At 45.6% G+C, this 21199-nt stretch overlaps 2 protein-coding genes across 7 annotated transcripts in view; one reads left to right on the top strand and one right to left on the bottom strand.

Annotated features, from left to right (window-relative positions):
- dyrk4 (dual-specificity tyrosine-(Y)-phosphorylation regulated kinase 4) overlaps window positions 1-21199 on the top strand; it is a 95484-nt gene that overhangs the window by 59151 nt on the left and 15134 nt on the right. The window contains exons 8-11 of the mRNA XM_060928346.1: window positions 1268-1408; window positions 13502-13640; window positions 15174-15255; window positions 15412-15584. Of these exons, the coding sequence (XP_060784329.1) occupies window positions 1268-1408; window positions 13502-13640; window positions 15174-15255; window positions 15412-15584 (535 nt within the window). The remainder of the gene's footprint in view (window positions 1-1267; window positions 1409-13501; window positions 13641-15173; window positions 15256-15411; window positions 15585-21199) is intronic.
- Window positions 7185-21199, bottom strand: part of LOC132890951 (zinc finger protein with KRAB and SCAN domains 8-like) — a 48130-nt gene continuing 34115 nt past the window's right edge. For all 6 annotated transcript variants that reach the window (XM_060928349.1, XM_060928352.1, XM_060928350.1 and 3 more), the window contains 2 exons: window positions 13122-13255; window positions 7185-9356 (listed from right to left, as the gene is read on the bottom strand). In XM_060928349.1, coding sequence (XP_060784332.1) covers window positions 8232-9122 — 891 coding nt within the window. In that variant the 5' untranslated portion in view covers window positions 9123-9356; window positions 13122-13255 and the 3' untranslated portion in view covers window positions 7185-8231. The remainder of the gene's footprint in view (window positions 9357-13121; window positions 13256-21199) is intronic.

The raw sequence follows: 21199 nt of genomic DNA, 5'->3' as shown, positions 1-21199 counted from the left end.
TGATTGTGAGTCTTCACAAAAGTTACTACTGGATTTGTTGAATTTTCATTTACAAGTTGCTAATTTATTACTTAACAGTCATCCATGGCGGGCGGCACGGTGGTGTAGTGGTTAGCGCTGTCGCCTCACAGCAAGAAGGTCCGGGTTCGAGCCCCGTGGCCGGCGAGGGCCTTTCTGTGTGGAGTTTGCATGTTCTCCCCGTGTCCGCGTGGGTTTCCTCCGGGTGCTCCGGTTTCCCCCACAGTCCAAAGACATGCAGGTTAGCTTAACTGGTGACTCTAAATTGACCGTAGGTGTGAATGTGAGTGTGAATGGTTGTCTGTGTCTATGTGTCAGCCCTGTGATGACCTGGCGACTTGTCCAGGGTGTACCCCGCCTTTCGCCCGTAGTCAGCTGGGATAGGCTCCAGCTTGCCTGCGACCCTGTAGAAGGATAAAGCGGCTAGAGATAATGAGATGAGATGAGATGAGATTTCTCATTAAGAAATTGCTAATTAAGCTGTGTGATGAACTTTCTGGAAATTTGCTTTTCCTAGCAGAGTTCTCTGTGGGTTTTTATTTTGATTGTTTTATTTGTATGATTGTGAGTCTTCACAAAAGTTACTACTGGATTTGTTGAATTTTCATTTACAAGTTGCTAATTTATTACTTAACAGTCATCCATGGCGGGCGGCACGGTGGTGTAGTGGTTAGCGCTGTCGCCTCACAGCAAGAAGGTCCGGGTTCGAGCCCCGTGGCCGGCGAGGGCCTTTCTGTGTGGAGTTTGCATGTTCTCCCCGTGTCCGCGTGGGTTTCCTCTGGGTGCTCCGGTTTCCCCCACAGTCCAAAGACATGCAGGTTAGCTTAACTGGTGACTCTAAATTGACCGTAGGTGTGAATGTGAGTGTGAATGGTTGTCTGTGTCTACGTGTCAGCCCTGTGATGACCTGGCGACTTGTCCAGGGTGTACCCCGCCTTTCGCCCGTAGTCAGCTGGGATAGGCTCCAGCTTGCCTGCGACCCTGTAGAAGGATAAAGTGGCTAGAGATAATGAGATGAGATGAGTCATCCATGGCTGTGTATTCTACTGTTGACAAGACTTTCATGTGCTACATGTATATATTTAGCTCACCGGGCCATAGCCTATAGCCATCACACGTCGTCCGTCTACAGTTCACAAAAATCACTACTCCTCCCTGCATTTTCAATGGATTTTGATCCTGACTGTTTTGTTTGGAAGATCTAATCAATCTGTGCAAAAGTTACTCCCTGGTTTTGTGATTGTTCTAGATTCCACCAACAGGCGCTGGTCGAGCTGAAGATCCTGGACGCACTGCGGCGGAGAGACCGAGACAACTGCCACAACGTCATCCACATGAAGGAGTATTTTTATTTCCGCAACCACCTCTGCATCTCCTTCGAGCTCCTGGGGTGAGCAATGCATCACAAGAACGATTTTACTGACCTGAAGCATTTTTATGAATGCCAAGTCAATATGAGCAAAGCGGTAATGGAGTTAGGCAAGCCATTATCCGTTTCCGACAATTTAGAGGGCCATGCATGAGGCAGACAAAGTGGGAGTCAATTACTGAGTGTCTGAGAGGACTTTTTTTTTCCCTCATAAATGCAAGAAATGGCATATTTTTATCTCCATCTACAGTGGTGCTTGAAAGTTTGTGAACCCTTTAGAATTTTCTATATTTCTGCATAAATATGACCTAAAACATCATCAGATTTTCACACAAGTCCTAAAAGTAGATAAAGAGAACCCAGTTAAACAAATGAGACAAAAATATTATACTTGGTCATTTATTTATTGAGGAAAATGATCCAATATTACATATCTGTGAGTGGCAAAAGTATGTGAACCTCTAGGATTAGCAGTTAATTTGAAGGTGAAATTAGAGTTAGGTGTTTTCAATCAATGGGATGACAATCAGGTGTGAGTGGGCACCCTGTTTTATTTAAAGAACAGGGATCTACCAGAGTCTGATCTTCACAACACATGTTTGTGGAAGTGTATCATGGCACAAACAAAGGAGATTTCTGAGGACCTCAGAAAAAGCATTGTTGATGCTCATCAGGCTGGAAAAGGTTATAAAACCATCTCTAAAGAGTTTGGACTCCACCAATCCACAGTCAGACAGATTGTGTACAAATGGAGGAAATTCAAGACCATTGTTACCCTCCCCAGGAGTGGTCGACCAACAAAGATCACTCCAAGAGCAAGGCGTGTAATAGTCGGTGAGGTCACAAAAGACCCCAGGGTAACTTCTAAGCAACTGAAGGCCTCTCTCACATTGGCTAATGTTAATGTTCATGAGTCCACCATCAGGAGAACACTGAACAACAATGGTGTGCATGGCAGGGTTGCAAAGAGAAAGCCACTGCTCTCCAAAAAGAACATCGCTGCTCATCTGCAGTTTGCTAAAGATCACGTGGACACGCTAGAAGGCTATTGGAAAAATGTTTTGTGGATGGATGAGACCAAAATAGAACCTTTTGGTTTAAATGAGAAGCGTTATGTTTGGAGAAAGGAAAACACTGCATTCCAGCATAAGAACCTTATCCCATCTGTGAAACATGGTGGTGGTAGTATCATGGTTTGGGCCTGTTTTGCTGCATCTGGGCCAGGACGGCTTGCCATCATTGATGGAACAATGAATTCTGAATGATACCAGCAAATTCTAAAGGAAAATGTCAGGACATCTGTCCATGAACTGAATCTCAAGAGAAGGTGGGTCATGCAGCAAGACAACGACCCTAAGCACACAAGTCGTTCTACCAAAGAATGGTTAAAGAAGAATAAAGTGAATGTTTTGGAATGGCCAAGTCAAAGTCCTGACCTTAATCCAGTTGAAATGTTGTGGAAGGACCTGAAGTGAGCAGTTCATGTGAGGAAACCCACCAACATCCCAGAGTTGAAGCTGTTCTGTCCGTTGGAATGGGCTAAAATTCCTCCAAGCTGGTGTGCAGGACTGATCAACAGTTACTGCAAACGTTTAGTTGCAGTCATTGCTGCACAAGGGGGTCACACCAGATACTGAAAGCAAAGGTTCACATACTTTTGCCACTCACAGATATGTAATATTGGACCATTTTCCTCAATAAATAAATAACCAAGTATAATATTTTTGTCTCATTTGTTTAACTGGGTTCTCTTTATCTACTTTTAGGACTTGTGTGAAAATCTGATGATGTTTTAGGTCATATTTATGCAGAAATATAGAAAATTCTAAAGGGTTCACAAACTTTCAAGCACCACTGTATGCCCTCAGTTTTGAAACCATTTTAAAAAGATCCAAAATGTTAAGAAGAATTGGATAGGTTTCCTTTCCAGTGACAGCTTCCTTGATGAAATCATCGATTAGCACCTTATGAGAAACAGCTCCAGCTTCGGGTGTCTTGACCTTCAGTAGTGAGACGTTTGTTGTCTCATCTCACGTTACTGTCATCAGTTGCTTTACTTAATGCCTTGATTACATGCTATCTCTTTTCTCGTCTGCTCATAGTGTGAAGGCTCAGGTTACACTGAGCCGGAATGGGTGATGTTCACAGCTGCTGTTATGGTCTTCCTTATTGTCCAAGATAACTTTTCCACCTAAGGACTCACACTAATGCTGAACAGTTTACACAGCATTTAGAGGGTTTTCACTTTTATCTGCCAAATGTTTCAACAGATTTGTCCCCAAGTCTGGAAAGTTTGTTTCATGGACTGCTGTTTGAAGTTCTGTGACTCTGCGTTGCCCTCTAGAGGTAGAAAGAGGTCATGAAGGAAGCTGGTCATGAGATTAGATTTCCATCCATCCATTATCTGTCGCTGCTTATCCTGTGCAGGGTCGCAGGCAAACTGGAGCCTATCCCAGCTGATTATTGGGTGGGAAGTGGGGTACACCCTGGCTAAATCACCAGGTTATCGCAGGGCTGGGGTTAGACTTTATTATTATTATTATTGTCTGTCTGTGCTCCAGGTCAGAATTGTAGGTCAGGTGGAATTTTTCAACCTAGGTTAGAATTTATAACCCAGTTCATATGCTACTTGTATTAGGGAAACTTAGTATATCTAGGGTTAGGTTTAGGGTTAGGATTTGGAAAGACTTTGGATTTTAAACTACTTGATGATGAAGACTGGACTCATTAATAAAAATTAAAATATATATCGGTCTTGTGGTTAAGGTGCTGGGTTAAGAATCAGAAGGTTCTGAGTTTGAATCCTTGTTAAGTATGAAAAAGATATTTTTTAAAAATGCTAATTAGGGAGATAAGAATAGACAGGCAGACAAGAGGAAATACTCAGTAGGTGTATACAGTACAGAGACGAAGTGGATGGAAGAAAGAGAGACAAAAGAAGTGATGGAAAATCCCTTTTAAGAATCTTAGATAATCCAAAATTTTACTGAGTTTGGAAATTATGAACTAGGTTCAAGATTTTTAACCCAGGTCAAAAAAAAAAAAAAAAAAAAAGCATGGCGGTTGAAATTTTTTGACCTGTAACATCTATATGCTTGTGCTACTCAAACATACTTGTTGCGTGAATCGCGTGTGGGTGGAGCACAGAGGACGGCAGGACAGAGATCAGGTTTGTAAACCGGCTTTATTGCCACACTTTTCAGAGTTGCAATCAAGTTTTCACTAGCGCGAGAGACACACACACACACACACACACACACACACACACACACACACACACACAGCGTCTCGTCCGGTTCTTCCTCTGCTCTCGCTCTCCCTCCTTAAATAGGGCGGTTTACTGGGGAGAACACACAAAACACAGGTTAATGACACTCAGGTGAAGCGATTCTGCCACTTACCTTCCCCAACTCCGCCCTCCTGTCACAGACCGGTGCTTGACCACGCCCCCGCTGCCACATACCCCCACCGCCCGACTCAGGCCGGGCGCCCGTCCGGCCCGCAGCCGACTCCCCCCCCCCTTGACGGGAGAGGAAGTCCGCCACGACCATCTGCGCCCCCGGCCTGTGGACCACCTTGAAGTTGAAAGGTTGGAGCGCCAGATACCAACGGGTGATCCGCGCGTTGGCATCCTTCATGCGGTGGAGCCACTGGAGGGGCGCGTGGTCCGAACAGAGGGTGAAAGAGCGCCCCAGCAGGTAGTAACGGAGGGCGAGGACCGCCCACTTGATGGCCAGGCACTCCTTCTCGATAGTGCTGTAGCGCCCCTCACGCACTGACAGCTTCCGGCTGATGTACAACACTGGGCGGTCCTCTCCCCCCACCTGCTGGGACAAAACGGCCCCCAGCCCTCTGTCCGACGCATCCGTCTGCAACAAAAAGGGGAGAGAGAAGTCAGGGGAGTGCAAAAGTGGCCCCCCACACAGTGCAGCCTTTACCTCAGAGAAAGCCCGCTGGCACTGCTCCGTCCACTGGACCGGGTCTGGCGCCCCCTTTTTAGTGAGGTCAGTCAGCGGGCTGGTGACGTCCGAATAATTAGGTATGAACCTACGATAATAGCCAGCCAGCCCCAGGAACTGTCTCACCCCCTTTTTGGTCTTGGGTCTCGGGCAGGCCGCAATCGCTGCTGTCTTATTAATTTGGGGACGCACCTGCCCGTTACCCAAGTGGAAGCCCAGATACCGTACTTCCACCCGCCCAATCGCACACTTCTTCGGGTTGGCAGTGAGCCCCGCCCGCCTCAGCGACCTAAGGACGGCCCTCAGGTGTTGCAGGTGCCGCTGCCAGTCATTACTATAAATGATTATGTCGTCTAAATAAGCGGCCGCATAGGTGGCGTGGGGCCGGAGGATCCGGTCCATCAGCCGCTGAAACGTAGCGGGCGCCCCAAACAGCCCAAACGGAAGTGTGACGAACTGGTGTAAGCCGAACGGTGTGGAAAAGGCCGTTTTTTCCCGGGATAATGGAGTCAAGGGGATCTGCCAATATCCCTTCGTCAAATCCAGTGTCGAGTAAAAGCGAGCCGTGCCTAGTCGATCAAGCAGCTCATCAATACGAGGCATTGGGTACGCGTCGAATTTAGACACCGCATTGACTTTTCTATAGTCCACGCAGAACCGGACCGAGCCGTCGGCCTTGGGAACCAGGACCACCGGGCTGCTCCAGTCACTGTGGGACTCCTCGACGATGCCCATTTCGAGCATGGCCTGAAGTTCTTCCCGAACCACCTTTTTTTTTTGTGTTCGGGCAATCTATAAGGTCGGCTACGCACTACCACCCCCGGGGGCGTCTCTATGTGGTGTTCTATGAGGTTGGTGCGACCGGGCAGGGGCGAGAACACATCCGAAAACTCGGCCTGCAACTGGGCGACCTCCGTGAGTTGGGTCGGGGAGAGGTGGTCTCCACAGGGGACCGGGGAGGTGCGAGATGCCAATGACCCTTTTTGGATCTCCGGCCCCAGCTCCGCCTTCTCCGGAACTACCGACACCAACGCCACGGGGACCTCCTCATTCCAGAGCTTCAGCAGATTGAGGTGGTAGATCTGTAGCGCCCCCTCCCTGTCCGTTCGCCTAACCTCATAGCCGACATCCCCGACTCGCCGTGTGACCTCAAAGGGCCCTTGCCACTTGGCGATTAATTTGGAGCTCGACGTGGGCAACAGGACGAGTACCTTATCTCCCGGAGTGAACTCTCTAAGGCGCGTGCCCTTGTTGTACAGGCGGGTTTGCCGTTCCTGGGCCTGCCGCAAATTCTCCTGAGTTAAGTGGGTGAGCGTGTGGAGTTTTGCGCGCAGATCCATAACGTATTGAATTTCATTTTTGCTCTGCGAAGGTCCCTCCTCCCAATTTTCCCGCAGTACATCTAAGATGCCGCGCGGCTTACGCCCATACAGTAATTCAAATGGGGAGAACCCCGTGGAGGCTTGGGGGACCTCTCGCACTGCAAACAACAAGGGTTCGAGCCACTTATCCCAGTTACGTGCGTCCTCACTTACGAATTTTTTGATAATATTCTTGAGGGTGCGGTTGAACCGTTCGACTAAACCGTCCGTTTGTGGGTGATACACGCTGGTGCGGATCGGCTTAATACCCAGTAGCCCATACAGTTCGGCCAGTGTTCGTGACATAAACGAGGTGCCTTGATCAGTCAGAATCTCTTTCGGGATTCCGACCCGGGAGATGACGTGGAAGAGAGCCTCTGCAATACTACGTGCGGAGATATTGCGAAGAGGCACCGCTTCCGGGTATCGCGTTGCATAGTCCACCAGAACCAATATAAAGCGGTACCCTCGTGTTGACCGATCTAATGGCCCGACGAGATCCATCCCAATTCGTTCAAACGGGGTCTCGATTAATGGTAGGGGGCGCAAGGGCGCTTTTGGAATGGCCGCTGGGTTTACTAACTGACATTCGCGGCACGCCGTACACCACTTACGGACGTCGCCGCGAATCCCCGGCCAATAGAATCGGGCCATTATCCGGGCGAGTGTTTTATCCTGCCCGAGGTGTCCCGCCATGGGATTAAAGTGAGCCGCCTGGAATACCAATTCCCGACGGCTCTTTGGAATTAACAACTGGGTGACACGCTCCTTCGTCTGAGTGTCCTGCGTCACTCGGTATAACCTATCTTTTAAAATGGAAAAATGGGGGAAGGTCGGGGTGGCATTCGGCTGGAGCGTTTGACCATCGATTACTCTCACTTGGTCAAACGCGTGTCGCAGAGTTTCGTCTCGCGATTGTTCCAGTGGGAAATCCGCGAGGGATTCCCCAATAGAAAGAGGAGGAGCCGGGGGCCCCTCACTCTGTCGCGGAGATGACGTAGACGGCCCTGCGACCGCAGCCCCAGCCAAAACGACACCGGGACCCCCCCCGGCTAACCGGCAGGACCCACTCTTTACCAGGTGTGCCATCAACCCCCGGAATCCCGGCCAATCAGTCCCCAAGATTAAAGAGTGGGTAAGGCGAGGATTAACCGCCGCCTTCACTATAGATTTGTCCCCTCTGAAATGTATGTGGACCGACACCAACGGGTAGCAGTGGACATCCCCGTGCACACACACAACACCTTCACCCCTTGTGCTCCCCCCAATGCCTCGTCTTGCACCAGGCTTTGGCGGATCGAGGTCTGGTTGCAACCCGAATCCACCAACGCCTGATAGGTCGCCCCTTGTACACTTACCGGTATGCGATATGCTCCGGCCTGATCGAGGGCAGCCTCTGGCGCGTCGGGGATCCGCACCACCGCCCCCACCTCCATCGCGGCACACTGTTGCTGCAGGTGGCCCGGTTCCCCGCAGCGCCAGCAAACCGGCCCGGGCCTCCCCTCTGCAGCTGTGGACTGGGGGTCACTCACCTGAGGGGGGGGAGAGACAGACATAGAAGGGAGAAACGGGAGGGCACCACGGGTGCGGCGGGCCGGCTGGGGTGGGGCCGGCCCCCGCCTCCGTGGTGGGGGAATGGGGCGAGGACGGGACACGGGAGGAGGGGGAAGAGAGAGAGAGAGAGAGAGAAGAGGAGAGAGAAGAAGACATCCGTTGTCCTGCCACCGGGACAGCCGCCAGATGATCCTCCGCCAGTCCTACGGCCTGATCCAGCGACGCCGGGCGGTGGCACTGGACCCACTCCGCGGTTCCGGCGGGTAGGCGGGCGACGAACTGCTCCAGCGCCACCTGGTCGATGATCCCCTCGGCGTCGCGATCTTCGGCCCTCAGCCACCGCCAGCAGGCGTCCCGGAGCTGCTGGCCGAACGCAAACGGGCTGCCGACTTCCTCCATACGCAGCGCGCGGAAGCGCTGGCGCTGCTGCTCCGGCGTGCGCCCCACGCGCTGGAGGACAGCCCGGCGAAGGTCGGCGTAGGCCAGCCGGTGGTCGGCGGGGAGCTGTAGTGCGGCTAGCTGCGCCTCTCCCGTCAGGAGGGGGAGGAGGCGCGCCGCGCGCTGTTCCATCGGCCACCCCGAGGCTTCGGCGACCTGTTCGAATAATGCGATGAACGCCTCGGGGTCGTCCTGCGGGCCCATCTTAGTCAAAGTGATGGGAGATGGGCCCGCGGCCGGGGCGCTGGTGGACCCCGCCGACGCGAGGAGGCGCCGGAACGCCTCGCGGTCTTCCTGTTGAGCCAGTACCAGGGCTTCGAAGCGGCGCTCCTGCTCCTTCCGGAGTGTAACGAGCGCCTGGTGCTGGCTCTGCTGGGCCGTGGCGAGGGCGTGGACCAAGTCCGCGAACGGGGAGGATTCCATGGGGCTGCAGGACAGGTGCTCCACGGTCCCGGGTTTCGGCACCACTGTTGCGTGAATCGCGTGTGGGTGGAGCACAGAGGACGGCAGGACAGAGATCAGGTTTGTAAACCGGCTTTATTGCCACACTTTTCAGAGTTGCAATCAAGTTTTCACTAGCGCGAGAGAGAGACACACACAGCGTCTCGTCCGGTTCTTCCTCTGCTCTCGCTCTCCCTCCTTAAATAGGGCGGTTTACTGGGGAGAACACACAAAACACAGGTTAATGACACTCAGGTGAAGCGATTCTGCCACTTACCTTCCCCAACTCCGCCCTCCTGTCACAGACCGGTGCTTGACCACGCCCCCGCTGCCACAATACTGTTTTTAAAAATTCCTAAAAATATGCCACAAAAATGAATTTGTACTTTTATTTTGATTTTTTTTACTGCAAAAAAATTTGAAAACTGAATTTGAAGTGAAGATTACTTAATATTCGTGAAATTATCTTGCTGCATGGACAGATATTTTTACTTGATAAGACATCTTAGAATAAGTTTGAATTGGGGTGATGTATTCTTCTAATAGGAAATGCTATATCGTTTAAACTATTCAAGATATTTTCACTTGCTAAGATATAATTTTTTGCAGTGTAGAACTCTGATTCAGGCTGTTTTTATTCCTATAGCCATCTTAATGAAACAACACAGAATAGATGATTAGATAAAATTGTGCCTGTCGATATATTTTTGAGGGTGGCACGGTGGTGTAGTGGTTAGTGCTGTCGCCTCACAGCAAGAAGGTCCGGGTTCGAGCCCCGTGGCTGGCGAGGGCCCTTCTGTGCGGAGTTTGCATGTTCTCCCCGTGTCCGTGTGGGTTTCCTTCGGGTGCTCAGGTTTCCCCCACAGTCCAAAGGCATGCAGGTTAGGTTAACTGGTGACTCTAAATTGACCGTAGGTGTGAGTGTGAATGGTTGCCTGTGTCTCGGGCTGTGTACCTAAACATAACTTCAGGTACACGTACCGGTACAGAGGTTTAGGTACAGGTCCGGACCTGTATCTGAACAATTTGACAAATTAACATGTGTTCTTCTGAACTTCTTCAATAATGACAGAAACATTAATAAACTGTTGACAACTTGTCAGCATCTTTATTCAAAGAAAACCGAACATAACTAGGTTTCCTACCTCACTTCTCAGTCACCCTCTCAGTCTCACACTTAGTTAACTTGGGACAAAAAGTCATAAGTTGTCTCACAGTGAGACAACTTGTGTTCTGGCCCCCTGAAAGCTTTGTTACGTGATCCCAGACCTTACTGGTCTTCCCACGTGGCATGACAAACAAATTCACTCCGCGCAGTCCGCGGCCTTTAACTTACGTGGCAAAATTACACAAAGCAACAAAGGCCGCCAATGCCAGCAAAGGAAAAATGGCTGACCTGCTTTTGAGTCTTTTTGACCAATCAGAACGCTGGATCAGCCAAGCTCTTGCAATGTCTCTTGAGACTGTGGCGAGAGGATCTCAAATCAAAGATGGCTCTGATTTCAAGTTTCAGCGTGGCATTTTACGTCTTTTCCAGTGCTAAATTTTCGTCCTTGTGGTAGGATTTACGCATCTTCAGTCACAAAATAAGCATATACTTGGTGTAAATTTATATCGGTACAGTACCAGTACTTCATGATCTGGTATTTTGGACCTGTACCGAATTGATTTTCACGGTACAGTACCGGTACACAGTACCGGTACGCAGCCCTATCTGTGTCTATGTGTCATCCCTGTGATGACCTGGCGACTTGTCCAGGGTGTACCCCGCCTTTCGCCCGTAGTCAGCTGGGATAGGCTCCAGCTTGCCTGCGACCCTGTAGAACAGGATAAAGCGGCTAGAGATAATGAGATGAGATGATATATACCGTATATATATATATATATATGAGGGTCCTAGGTTCAAGCCCAGTGGCCAGCAAGAGCCTTTCTGTGCGGAGTTTGCATGTTCTCCCTATGTCTGCATGGGTTTCCTCCGGGTGCTCCGGTTTCTCCCACAGTCCAAAGGCATGCAGGTTAGGTTAACTGGTGACTCTAAATTGACCGTAGGTGTGAATGATTGTTTGTCTCTATGTGTCAGCCCTGCGATGATCTGGCAACTTGTCCAGGGTGTACCCCGCCTCTCGCCCATAGTCAGCTGGGATAGGCTCCAGTGACCCTGCACAGGATAAGCAGTTACGGATAGTGGATGGATATAAAGCGGCTAGAGATAATGAGATGAGATGAGATATATATGAATTATAAAATTTGGTATATTTGAACTGAGACTGTTACATTATCAGGAAGAAAATAGATATAACTGGAGAAGACAAATCTGATTCACTCTCATGAATCTTCTAGACATGAATCTTCATGGACATGCAGTATATTTGTGTTATATTTGATAACTAATACTATCTAATATCACCTCTAAGACAAGTCTAGGCTTTGGGTAAGTTAAAATCTTACAGTACATGCTTCAATAAACAAGTGCACTTCAATTTAATAAGGTGCTCATGAGGCAGAGTCCCATTACAGTCTGAGAGTGGACGATAAACCCGTCCTTTAGGGATCTGATCGAACACTTAGCTTTAATTTCTTACCTTATTTCATGGCCAGTAATGGATCAACTGTAATAAAATGTGAACCAAAAACTCCTAATTCTTTTGACTGAGACTCGACATGTTGCTATTTCTACTCATGAAATCATTTTATTCCTTTTTTTCACTTTGTGAAAATAGACATTAGTAAAAGTAAATTAGACGGCAGTCAAGCCACTGAGATGAATCATTCTTTAAAGATTGAATTAAAGCATTAAAACAAGTGATGCTTTAAAAAAAAAGATGCAACGAAGATAAGATACAGTATGATTTATCGTGATACACCTGAAGTTAGGGCGGCACGGTGGTGTAGTGGTTAGCGCTATCGCCTCACAGCAAGAAGGTCCGGGTTCGAGCCCCGTGGCCGGCGAGGGCCTTTCTGTATGGAGTTTGCATGTTCTCCCCGTGTCCGCGTGGGTTTCCTCCGGGTGCTCCGGTTTCCCCCACAGTCCAAAGACATGCAGGTTAGGTTAACTGGTGACTCTAAATTGACCGTAGGTGTGAATGTGAGTGTGAATGGTTGTCTGTGTCTATGTGTCAGCCCTGTGATGACCTGGTGATTTGTCCAGGGTGTACCCCGCCTTTCGCCCGTAGTCAGCTGGGATAGGCTCCAGCTTGCCTGTGACCCTGTAGAACAGGATAAAGTGGCTACAGATAATGAGATGAGACACCTGAAGTTGAGAAAACACGCCTGCAGCTTTTTGAGTGTTTCATTTGGTGCCAGAGAAAACGTCACAAATCTTAATTCACTGTCTACTGGATCAACAAAAATAGTTTAAAATGGATCCATATACGGGGCGGCACGGTGGTGTAGTGGTTAGCGCTGTCGCCTCACAGCAAGAAGGTCCGGGTTCGAGCCCCGTGGCCGGCGAGGGCCTTTCTGTGCGGAGTTTGCATGTTCTCCCCGTGTCCGCGTGGGTTTCCTCCGGGTGCGCCGGTTTCCCCCACAGTCCAAAGACATGCAGGTTAGGTTAACTGGTGACTCTAAATTGACCATAGGTGTGAATGTGAGTGTGAATGGTTGTCTGTGTCTATGTGTCAGCCCTGTGATGACCTGGCGACTTGTCCAGGGTGTACCCCGCCTTTCGCCCGTAGTCAGCTGGGATACTCTACAAATTATCATGTTAATTTGGTTTTATTTGTATATCATTTTTAAGAATGGACATTTTCTCAAAGCAGCTTTAGAGAAAACAGAGATATAAACTTTAAATCTATATCTTCCTGCCTAATGATGATGCTAAACCTATTTAATCTAACAAACGGGTGACAAATTAAAGGAAACTCCAACAAGTGTCTCAGTAAGGTGTTTGACCACTGCGACTGTGAACGCCTCCCAAAGAGTTTCGCTCAGTCATGTTGTGATGATGAATGTAGAACATAGACAGCGTTGTCTAACACGTACCTCCAAACTCTCCCGTTCGCCTTTAGCTTGAGATGTGGTGAGTGTGAAGGCCACAGCGTGTCATTTAAATAATTTCCATCTTCATCAAACCATCCAGTGAGATGTTGAGTCCTGTGAATGGGGGTGGAGTCATCCTGGAAGAGACCACGCCCATCAGGATTGAAATGTGATCAGTTAGATGAGCTGCATTATTGATTTGTAGTGATGCTTCAGTCTCAGGGGACAAGTAGACATAAACCAGGGTAGAAAAATAAATAAAAGCCCCTGTAGCATAACAGCCAGCCAGAATTTTTTCGCTCTCACCCATCCGTGTGTATGCCATGCAGTTTACTCTTCACACTACGTTTTTTTCATCATCACTCAAATTTGTTTCCATGCAGAGCAAACCTGTATGAGCTGATCAAGAAGAACAACTTCCAGGGCTTCAGTCTGGCTCTGATCCGACGCTTCGCACACTCTTTGCTCAAGTGCCTGCAGATGCTCCACAGGGAGAAGATCATCCACTGCGACCTGAAACCGGTGAACACACTCTTCTACCCTTCTTCTACTCTTCTTTATTCGTCACATGCACACTTCAACCACAGTGAAATTCATCCTCTGTATTTAACCCATCTGAAGCAGTGAACACACGCAGACACTCAGAGCAGTGGGCAGAGCAGTGGGCAGCCACACCAGAGCACCCGGGGAGCAGTCAGGGGTTCGGTACCTTGCTCAAGGGCACCTCAGCCCAAGGCTGCCCCACATCAACCTAACTGCATGTCTTTGAACTGTGGGGGAAACCGGAGCACCCATAGGAAACCCACGCAGACATGGGGAGAACATGCAAACTCCACACAGAAAAGCCCTTGCCGGCCACTGGGTTCGAACCCGGAACCTTCTTGCCGTGAGGCGACCGTGCTAACCACTACACCACCGTGCCACCCACGCTCCTGCATTCTGCTCCACACTCCTCCATGCTCCTCCACACACCCCCACTCTGCTCAACTCCTCCACTCTCCTCCACACACCTCCACTCTGCTCCGCTCTCCTCCACTCTGCTCCGCTCTCCTCCACTCTGCTCAGCTCTGCTCCACTCCGTCACTCTCCTCTACTCTCCTCCAGGTTCCTGTACACTCCTCCATGCTCCTCCACTCCACCACTCTCCTCTGCTCTCTTCCAAGCTCTTCCATGCTCCTTCACTCTGCCACTCCCCTCCATGCTCCTCCACTCCCCTCCACTCTCCACTCTGCTCCATTCCTCCACTCCCCTCCATGCTCCTTTACACTCCTCCACTCTCCTCCATGCTCCTCCACTCCTCTCCATGCTCCTCCACTCTCCTCCATGCCCCTCCACACCCCTCCACTCTCCTTCATTCCCCTGGACACTCCTCCATGCTTCTCCACACTCTTCAACACTCCTCCACACTCCTCCACAACAGGAGAATAAAATAAGTGTATTATCATATCTGATTACTTTATAGTCTAAGTGCAAAGGCTACTTAATTTTATTTAGGCTGCTTTCACACTTGAAGAATAATTATAGGATTATTGATCATATTAATGCAGTACTCATAAACATATTAGAAATTATCAGTAATTTAAAGTTTAAAATTATTATTCCATTGGGAAATCATTTTGCTTGCTTCTGATAAATACTTTTGAAAATTTTTTTTTTTATAATTTCTTATGTTTCTAATATTATTAAGGTATTTATTAATAATAAGTACAAATAATAAATTCAGTGTATATTTATTATTATTATTATTATTATTATAGATAAAGTCAGGTTACATTGTCAAGTGACAACAGTAAGCAAGTAATAATCATAACGTCTGTGTTATTTGTAATAATTTAATTTTAAAAAAGGTTACATTAATTCACCTGTATTTGATTTTTTATTTTTGCAATGTTTAGGGTGTTAGATTTTCCCTTTAATCAGAAGAACATAACTGTAGATAAACATCATGAGGATACATCACTGATGACTATTGTACTCGTATTGAGATTTAAGGACTTGTGCATAGCCTTTTTGATCACTGAAGACCATATATCTGTATCTTGTTGTACTTTTCAGGAGAACATTTTGCTGTCCCAGCGAGGACAGGGAAATATCAAGGTGGTTGACTTTGGATCAAGCTGTTATGAGCAACAGAGAGGTCAGAAACCCTTTCTGCTAATATACTAAGATGTAATAGTTTACATCACTATATCACTATCAGCTCCTCGGTCTCAGAATAGCTCAGATTTCTAGTGTCAAATCACACACTTTAGCTTAAATCTTAATCATGGTCTTGTTGTGGTTCTGCCGGCAGTGTACACATACATCCAGAGCCGTTTCTACCGCTCTCCGGAGGTGATCCTGGGCCACCCGTACAGCATGGCCATAGACATGTGGAGCCTGGGCTGCATCCTGGCCGAGCTTTACACGGGATACCCGCTTTTCCCAGGGGAGAGCGAGGTCGAGCAGATCGCCTGCATCATGGAGGTTGGTCTGTCTTAAAATTTCAACTATCAGCTTTTAATACACTTAAAGGAGATACACAGAACTTTTATTTTTAAATACATTTCTGAGTGGATAGTAAGTCCAGCCTTGACTCTTGTATGCTGCATAATTGGGAATATAAAATATATATTTTTGAGAGTTAAAATCGACTGCAAAGTTGGCATTTGAGCTGCCCCGCTGAACCAGCCAGCCCTGAGCGGGTGATGTCACAGCGGGAACTGGCACTATAGACCAAAGCCAGACTCAGCAGGTGAGAGTGGTTGCAATGGCCTCTTCATTTGGATTTATTGGAGATTCTTCGGATTCCTCAGATAGTAATACATGTGACTGTGATAGTCCTGAAATTAGAGTGTGTGTACATGCTACTGCTATACACGTAGAACCGTATCAGTTTGAACCATCGGAAAGTGAATCCGATAGTAACACGTCGGCCACGGAAGCCCCCATCTTACGAAATAAAGCCAGAGAACAAAGCCATCTAGAGAACTGGATGGAATTGAACTGACAGTCTCATGTGACTCTCATAAAAACAGGATAGGTGTTATAACTTATGCAACATACATGTATATGCATGTATTTTCACTGATAAAATGTAAAAGGCTAATTAAATAATCGCATGAACTGAGACAATCACATTCTGAAGCAAATTAAATAACCTTATACTGGTAACTTAAATACACAATACAAGTTACATGTATTAATCTAAATGCAGGTAAACAACAAGTGTTGTTGTTTTCGTTGTTTTGTATCCAAATGAGAGTCACGTCTTACCCATCTGTGTTCTCGCTTCTTGAAGGCCGAGCTTGTAGCCGATTGTTTTGAAACAATCTGATTTCCTTCAGTTCTTCATTCATTCGCGTCTTCCACGTAAGGGTGAGATATTGCTGCTGAGGCAAGCATATCCAGCAGAGAAATCTGACGACTGGTCCACTCATTCTCCATTTTCTCCAGACTGAGTACTCCGCCATTACTGCTCGGCTCACACTCCAGAAGTATGGGGTGCCAAGTGTCACCGGGCCCATTTCGTGGACGAAATGCATTTCGTCCATCATAGAATGCATTTCGTCATCACAAAATGCATTTCGTCGGATAATGATAATATACTAATTTTTACGATTAAAGTGATTCATATAGCTAGCGGTCTGAGTGAATGACCTTGACATCTGTGACATCACCACAGGAAGTCTATCAGTTTCATCGCCATTTCCACTATACTAAAACGCAGAGCTGACTGCAACTCCAGTCCTCCATTTTGAACTAATTTATCACCATGCCACGTACGTAGATGTGTTGCTGGCCGATGCAGCAACACGACAGAAGAATCATGAAATGCATTTTGTCCATCACAGAATGCATTTCGTCCATCACAGAATGCATTTCGTCATCACAAAATGCATTTCGTCCGACAAAATGCATTTCGTCCATCACGAAATGCATTTCGTGATGGACGAAATTCATTTTGTCGGACGAAATGCATTTTGTGATGGATGAAATGCATTTTGTCCGATGAAATGCATTTTGTGATGACGAAATGCATTCTGTGATGGACGAAATGCATTTCGTCCACGAAATGGGCCCAGTGACACTTGGCACCCCACTTTTCTTGTAGTTTTCTTTTCTTTTAATTCTTGGTACTGCACCCTCTTTCAATACGGGCTTATAGCCAACACTCCTCAACAGATCAGAGGTCTCGTACAAGTCATCAGTAAAATGTGCAGAGCAGAGAAGAGACCACTTCGCAGGTGCCCAATCCATGAATTTCTCACAAAACGCATCCAAATCTTTGCAGTTTGAACATTCTTGGGCCATGAATGCAACGTAAATCCACCTTCTGTCGTGTTGCTGCATCGGCCAGCAACACATCTACGTACGTGGCATGGTAATAAATTAGTTCAAAATGGAGGACTGGAGTTGCAGTCAGCTCTGCGTTTTAGTATAGCGGAAATGGCGATGAAACTGATAGACTTCCTGTGGTGATGTCACAGATGTCAAGGTCATTCACTCAGACCACTACCTATATGAATCACTTTAATCGTAAAAATTACTATATTAGATTTATTCTTAACGCTTAAAACTATTCCTATGCCATTCTTGAGGTCTCAAGGCGAGAGCGGGCCGAGAGGTTGCGCGGGAGCGAGGCTGCGCGAGAGCGGGCCGAGAGGTTGCGCAGGAACGGGCCGCGTAATAACAAACGCAATGCCCCCGAAGAAAGCTCCTACGGTCGAGGAGATTGATGATATGAAAAAATCCCTCGACTTTCTGGGGGAAGAAATCTCTGCTGTCAGGGTGCAGCAGAAGACCATCCTGGACCTGGTAGAAGAGGTCAAAGCTCTGAGAGGAACTGAATGAGGAGGATGCTAACTCTGTGGAGAAACAGGTGTTAGCATTCCTGCACTCCAAGGGGATTGAGGTAAAAAGCAATAACATTGAAGCATGTCACCCTCTCCCACGGAGAAGCAACACAGGCAAACCAGCTGTAATAATGAGATTTGCCAACAGAAAGCATAAGATGCAATTGTTAAAACAAGGGAAGAAACTGAAAGGCTCAGATGTGTTTTTAAATGAGCACTTAACAAAAAAAAATGCAGATATTGCAAAAAAGGCGAGACTACTAAGGAAACAGGGGAAAATCCAAAACACTTGGACACAAAACTGCAAGATTTTCATCAAGTTGAGGGGATCTCCAGAAGAGGCCAAGATCTTGGTCATCCGAGATATTGGGGAACTGGACAAATTCTGAGGGAGCCAAATAAAGCAATTTACAATCATGACACAAGGACTGGACACTGGACACAAGAACTGGACACTTTCCATTATACTGAGCACAAAATACAAGATATGGAAAATAATATTGATCCGGAAAATAATCTTTTCAGCAACATCAATATCAGCTGCCGGTATTACACTGAATATCAATACAATGCAAAGATCAGAGACGGAAATAAGATATCAATTATTCATTTCAATATCAGAAGTCTGTATGCCAATTTCCATAAAATGAAGGAATATCTCAGTCAGTTCAATACTCCATTCAATATAATAGCCATATCAGAAACTTGGATCAACGATGAGATGGGAGTAGATTTTGAGCTGAACGGGTATGAATTAAATTATATCAATAGAAAGAACAAAAGAGGAGGGGGAGTGGCAATATATGTTGATAATAGTTTGGAATATAAAATTAATAATAAAATGACGGTAGCTGTTGATGATTGGATGGAGTGTATTACAATAGAAATATGCTGTGAAAAAATGAAAAATATAATGGTGAGCTGTATATACAGATGTCCTGGATCAAGCATAGAAGTTTTTATAGATTGGATGGAAAGTATGTTTATAAAATCAACTCAGAAGGTCATGTACATCTGTGGTGATTTTAACATCGACCTCTTAAATCATAAGAAACATAAAATGACAGAAGAGTTCATTAATTCAATGTTAAGTATGGGACTGTACCCAACTATTACCAGACCAAGCAGGATCACTTCTCACAGCACCACTTTAATAGATAATATATTTACTAATATCCTGGAAAATAATATAGAGAGCGGTCTACTATTAACAGACATCAGTGACCACCTACCTATTTTTAATGTATATTACTGTAATTATAGCAAGAAAAAGGATAATAAAAATTATAAATATATAAGAATGAAAACTGAAGAAACCATGATTGCACTAAAAAATGACTTAATAATACAGGACTGGAATGTAGTTTATAAAGAAAAAGATGTTGATAAAGCATATGAGGAATTTTTAATAATATTCAATGAACTATATAATAAAAATTGTCCTATAAAGAAATACAGTAATATACATAAATATACAAATAGTCCGTGGGTCACCAAGGGGCTACAAAATGCCTGCAAAAAGAAAAATATATTATACAGACAATTCTTAAAGCATCGAACTATAGAGGCAGAGGAAAAATATAAAAAATATAAAAATAAATTAACTAATATTATGAGGATATGTAAGAAAGACTATTATAATAAATTAGTGGAGAAAAATAAAAACAATATTAAAGGTATATGGACTGTATTGAATGGTATTGTGAGAAATGGATCCAAAACTACAAATTACCCAGAGTACTACACTGTAAATGATAAGACCATAAATAATATGGAGGATGTGGTGAATGGTTTTAATCAATTCTTTGTAAATGTGGGACCAGATTTAGCGGCAAAAATAAAGGAACCCGAAACAACACAATGTGGGGACATAGAAGATATGGGGGACAGAAATCCAAGTACAATTTTTCTAACTGCAACTGATGAGGAAGAAATTATCCAAATTGTAAGAAAATGTAAAAACAAAACTTCTGCAGACTGGAATGATATAGACATGTCAACAGTAAAGACAGTTATTGAGGGAATTGTGAAACCACTCACCCACATCTGCAATTTATCTTTTCAATCAGGTACATTTCCAGACAAAATGAAAATTGCAAAAGTGATACCATTGTTTAAAACCGGAGATAGACACCATTTCACAAACTACAGGCCTGTTTCTTTACTCCCCCAATTCTCCAAAATACTCGAAAAACTTTTTTCAGATAGACTGGACAAATTCATTGAAAAACACAACCTCCTTACAGACAGTCAATATGGATTCAGAACGTACAGATCAACATCGATGGCACTAATGGAACTAATAGAGGAAATCACAAAATGTATAGACAATAAAAAAATAGCAATTGGAGTATTTGTGGACCTAAAAAAAGCATTCGATACTATTGATCATAGTATATTATTAAGTAAACTAGAAAAGTGTGGTGTTAGGGGAGTTGGGTGGAGCTGGCTGTCGAGCTATCTAAGAAACAGGCAACAGTTTGTGCAGAGAGGTGACCATAAATCTGATTTCATGAACATTACATGCGGGGTACCACAGGGGTCAATATTAGGTCCGAAATTATTCATAATATACATCAATGACATATGTACAATTTCGCAAGAATTGAAATTTGTTTTGTTTGCAGATGACACCAATATTTTTTGTTCCGGTGAGAATTTGCAGCAGACTTTAGAGATAATCACAACTGAAATAAATAAACTAAAACTATGGTTTGACAAAAATAAATTATCATTAAATCTAAGCAAAACAAAGATTATGTTGTTTGGGAGACATAAAATAGATTGTAATGTAGAATTGATAATAGACAATATTAAGATAGAAATGGTACAGGAAATTAAATTTCTTGGTGTGATTTTGGATCCTAAAGTCTGCTGGAAACCTCATGTAGGATACGTACGAGCAAAACTGGCAAAGTGCTCGGCAATTCTGTGGAAAACAAAATATATTCTTGATTGTAAATCTTTGCATACTCTATATTACTCATTATTTTTGCCATATCTGACTTATTGTGTCGAAGTCTGGGGAAACACCTACAAAACCACTCTGCAGCCGATATGTACAATACAGAAAAGAGCAATAAGGACAATAAACAAAACAGGATACAGAGATCACACAAACCCACTATTCATAAAATCACACATGTTGAAATTTATGGATCTGGTCAAATTCAGAACAGCACAAATAATGTACAAAGCAAGAAATAATCTATTGCCAAAAAATATACAAGGAATGTTCAGTGAGAG

Source organism: Neoarius graeffei, chromosome 8 (assembly GCF_027579695.1).
Source record: "Neoarius graeffei isolate fNeoGra1 chromosome 8, fNeoGra1.pri, whole genome shotgun sequence".
NCBI classification, from domain to species: Eukaryota; Metazoa; Chordata; class Actinopteri; order Siluriformes; family Ariidae; genus Neoarius; species Neoarius graeffei.
The sequence above is the reverse complement of the archived record's forward strand: the minus strand, read 5'-3'. Positions and strand labels throughout refer to the sequence as shown.